The following is a 4,623-nucleotide window of genomic DNA, read 5'->3' as shown; positions in this document are numbered from 1 at the left end:
GGTCGCCGATCGCCGCTGCCCTGCCGTTTCGTCCCTCGCCGTTCTCCTCACCGTTCCCTGCTTCTTCGTCCCTGCCGGTGCGTCGCTGCTCTGCTCTTTCGTCTCTGCCGTTTGCTGCTCCTTCGTCCCTGCTGGTGCGTGGCTGCTCGGTCTTCTTGCTGGTTGGTGAGTGATTCTTATTGTTAATCTTATTGTTATTTTGTTTGCTGACTTTGTTGGATTTTATTATTTTGTTATTTCCCTTGTGAAGAAACTGTGTCAAATATGATTAGCTAGGAACTAATAGTTAGTTAGAGATTTGTGATTAAATACAAATGGAAGGAGGAAGGGCTTAGTTTGCTTCTGTTTTGCTTGCAATTTAGGTTCACTACTCCATCTTCATTAAACACGATGAAATAAGTGGCTTGCATGTGATTGGTTGCAGATCTTGATTTATGCTTGTTCCTTTTTGGATCTTGGACATACATTTGCCTAAAAACTTGTAATATGTGACTGTGTAAAAGGATTCGCTGCATCTTTATAGGTTATTCCCTTGAAGCTGCTTGCTTTCCTTTGATAAACTGTAGCACTAAATTGGACCTTAATCAGAATTTAGAATTATGAATATTTAAAGAAAACTGTCAAGTCTTATTGTTACATTTTTCTCTATGTCTGGACAATACAATCAACATAGACCCCTTTATTAAATCATTCACATTAACATATTACTCTTTTCTCTCTATTTAATTATTTATTTATGCTTGTGTTTGCATTGCTCTATGCATTTATGTATGTAATATGCAAAGGTTCCTGATTATTTATTTTTTGACATCATCCTTTTAGTAAATTAGTTGGAGGGAGGAGGACTCACCATATGGAAAGCTTTACCCAACAGAAGGTTCAAAGATACGAAGAATTCGTTGATCGTCGCTTGAAACCTGATCTTCAACGTGCTATTGATGAGCGGTATTTGTCTTATATTTGTTCATTTTGTTTGTTTTCTGGTTCAAATAGATGTGTATATATACCTTATTGAATAATAATGTTGGTTTTCTGCAATTAGCATAAGCTCTAGTAGGATATATATGATGCCATTGGATTTATTATGAGTTGGAAATCAAAGGAGTTACATAGTTTCATTCTTGTTGACATGGCATTGTTTAGGTATTGTGCTACTATATGAATTTAGGATTAATTTTGTAATTTCCCTTGAAATGGATTTATAGATGCTGTTTATATGTGCATCCATAAGTACGAGTGTTTCTCGTGTTGCATGTGTTTCCACAGTTTTTCTTTACCTATTTCCTTTGTTCTTCTTTTTGCAGGGACAAGGTCTTTGAACAACAGAAAATTTTGTATCCTTTTTCAGTTTTATGTATTCTGGTGACAGATTAATTAGGACCACCACCATATATTTTTATCATCCATGGCTTGTAAAATCCGTGGTTACAACAAAGCCCCCTATCATGTGGATCATGCCAATAAGCTGATTTAGGGATTAGTTTGCAATTTGCATTCCAAGACTGACTCTTCAAACTAACTTGTTCATCATTATTACATACTACATAGTTTTAGGAATTTCCAAAGAGAAAATATTTATGTATCTATTTATTTATATATTCATGTGAAACTTGGTGTATTACGTACCATCTTTGAATTCAATGTTGCACTCTATAAAGTTCCTCGTGTTATAAATGGATTCACTTGACTTTTTGTTCTCAGTGCTGATTTGCGAAGAAACATTGAAAACCTAGAGAAGAATAGTGTTACCAGTCTAAGAACTCTGGTCAATCTTGGATCCGAGGTGTACCTGCAAGCAGAAGTGTAAGTCATCATCATATCATATTTTCACTTTATTTCACTGCTGTTTTTTTTTCTCAGATTTGGTGACCAATTGCATTTTTTGATTCTTTAAATTACATATTTTCTTTATTTCTTTTGACTTTGTTCTTGGCATACATGTGTTTTATCATCAATCCTTATTATGAAGCATATGTTATGTGTTATAAAGATATATGTATCTACTTTTTAGTCATTACTCACCACCATATTCTCATCAAAGATATATGCTACATGGTTCAACTTTCATATCTGCTTTATCTTTCTTTTGTGAATCTACAACCTTGCAAACTAAGAGCATTTCTAATGCTTGGTTTTATTTCAATTTCATTTTGGATCCCACAAAGTGTCACATTAGCATTTGTCCAACCACATCTCATAAATAGTGATTTGAGACTAAATATGAGATTTTTGAATCCAATGTTTGGTTTTAATTCATTTAAAACTTTATATGAATTGACAAAATTTAATTGGTTCTCCACCAAAGTGAAACTGTCTCTCTAAAGTGTGACCGATTTCATTTCATCAATTATCTCCAATGTAGAGTGAAATTTCAAACCATTTCACTTCATGTACACGTCAGATTTGAAACTCTAAAGCACTGCATTGGAGTTGCTCTAACAAACCTCTCCCCTCGTAGCCCACTCCTTTATCTTTTCACCTTTGCACTAATAAATATAGACCTTCTTGTTCTCTCTTTAATTTGGTGAAATTCCCATTTTTAATCTATGTTAAATGTTGATGAAACTTTGCAGGCCCAATACACAATATATTTTCGTGGATGTAGGGCTGGGATTCAATGTTGAATTTACTTGGTCTGAAGCTTTGAACTACATACAGAATAGGGAAGAAAGGATAGCTAAGTAAGATATTTTCACTTAACATATTTTGTATAGCGGAAACATCAACATCAATCTGCCTTATTATGCCTTTCCAGGCCTGCTTTTGAAATTTTAAGCAACAATATATGCCTTACTTAAATGGAGTGGTTTAAAGGAAAATGGATTGGAACAAAAACTATAGTAAAATTGTAGCCCAAGATCCTCATGTTTTCTATGCTGAACATCGTCTGCATCAATAACCACCATGAGTGTTTTATTATACATCTCAAATTAAGTGATAAACATGAACTGAACTACTTGATTTTCGTTAGACATTGACATTAGTACTATGGCTTGGAGGTGTGGTAAATGATCATATTCAAGATTTAAGTGCAGTTCTTAAGTCGAGTATGCTGAGGGAATTTACTTATGACAAATTTTGTGCGTCTTTTCTTTTCATCTTGCATGATTTTTGTATGTGGTTAGACTGAAAGGTCGAAGCTGATCATTGATCAGTGTATAGAATTACTCTGGCTTGTAAGTTGGAACACTTAGTCACTTACCAAGTCCTCATTAAAAGAGTGATTAAAAAGGCTAGAGTAGCAAAATAAAGAAAATATAGCTTGAGCATTTTCAGCATTTTGGTGTTATAAAAGGATGGTATCTACTTAGCGCGAGGATCAAAATTTTGAAACTATGTCTGGTCCTTTTTGCCTGGGAACAATTATACATGTATGCAGATACTTGTGACTGTTAGTAATGTAATTGAATCTGTGAAGATTTTAACTTCTTTGTTCTACTTTGGCAATTCATTGTGAAGAAATCTTTGCCCTTTTATTCTCTTTTTGTCTAGACGGGGGCAATGAGTTTCTCTTATTTGCTTTTCCGTTTAAAGTTTGAAAATAATGCTAATTGGTTTTAATAATAATGTTGCAAATTCGAATTTAGGACATGGCTTATTTATTTCAGGCAAATAGATGAGTACAATCAGTCAATTGCATCAATTAAAGCGCAGATCAAGCTGGTAGGTTTTGTTGAAGGTTTACCTGTTATTGTTATTATTATTATTATTATTATTATTATTATTATTATTATTACAAATCCCTGGTCTCCTAGTCCCTATTCGCTCTGGCCATTCTTCCCACCAAAGGGATGCTACTTGGTCCCATTATATTTTGTGAAAGTATTGGCAATGTTGGCTAGTGTTGAATGGCATAATAGTTTCAGACTTGAGCCAGAGTTGAATTTATTTTGAAATTATTTTAGCAAAGTTGTAATTCTATCCAAATATTGTTAATTTTACTTTGTTTAGGGTTATGAGAACTTTTTCTTCCACTATTTCAACGTAGGTTCTTGAAGGGATTCGAGAATTACTACAACTTCCAGCTGAGAAATCATTACCAGAGCGGAGTTTTTGATGCTTACCGAGGATAATTCCAGATCATTCATCTTTAGTCTCTCTGAACAATTGTAAATTCTGGATCATTTATGTTTAGTCTCGTGAACAATTGTAAAGGAACAATGCAATGCAATGATGTGATCATGTGAAACAGGACAAAGATTGGTATTTATCCAGAATGAAACGTTGCATCTTTTGGTCTTATAATGATTAAACACGAAACAAAAACATTGATTAAGAACCCAAAGGGCCAAGTCCGTTCATCTGTGATTCTCTTTAGTTGAAATGCTGATCCTAATGTCTGTCTAACATTCTGCAGAATCTCTCTTTAGTTGAAATGCTGATCCTAATATCTGTCCAACATTCTGCAGAATGAAGATGCCGAAGTTCTTATACTTCTAAAATACATTTAGATAAAGGAACTTCTTTTGGTGGTATGAAACTATGAATGGCTTACCTAAGGAGAGACAAAAGTATACCTTTCTCACCATACAAAACATTTTTTGACCCTCCAAATTGTGGGATCAAGAAAGGTCAAATTCAAAAAGTTCTGCTACTTCATATCTTAAAATTGGGTTTTTGCCC

At 34.1% G+C, this 4,623-nt stretch overlaps 1 protein-coding gene across 1 annotated transcript; it reads left to right on the top strand.

Moving 5' to 3' along the window:
- Window positions 1-2: 2 nt before the first annotated feature.
- LOC107489419 (uncharacterized) lies at window positions 3-4,231 on the top strand (the record flags this gene model as incomplete). The annotated part of the gene is given in 7 exon segments (XM_016110170.2): window positions 3-165; window positions 823-945; window positions 1,305-1,334; window positions 1,702-1,803; window positions 2,574-2,681; window positions 3,609-3,663; window positions 3,989-4,231. Coding segments are annotated over 6 exon segments (456 nt in total). The 3' UTR covers window positions 4,058-4,231.
- Between the last annotated feature and the right edge of the window lie 392 nt (window positions 4,232-4,623).

This window comes from Arachis duranensis, chromosome 5, assembly GCF_000817695.3.
Source record: "Arachis duranensis cultivar V14167 chromosome 5, aradu.V14167.gnm2.J7QH, whole genome shotgun sequence".
Taxonomy (NCBI): domain Eukaryota; kingdom Viridiplantae; phylum Streptophyta; class Magnoliopsida; order Fabales; family Fabaceae; genus Arachis; species Arachis duranensis.
Note: the sequence above shows the minus strand (reverse complement) of the source record. Positions and strands in the feature narration are given on the sequence as shown.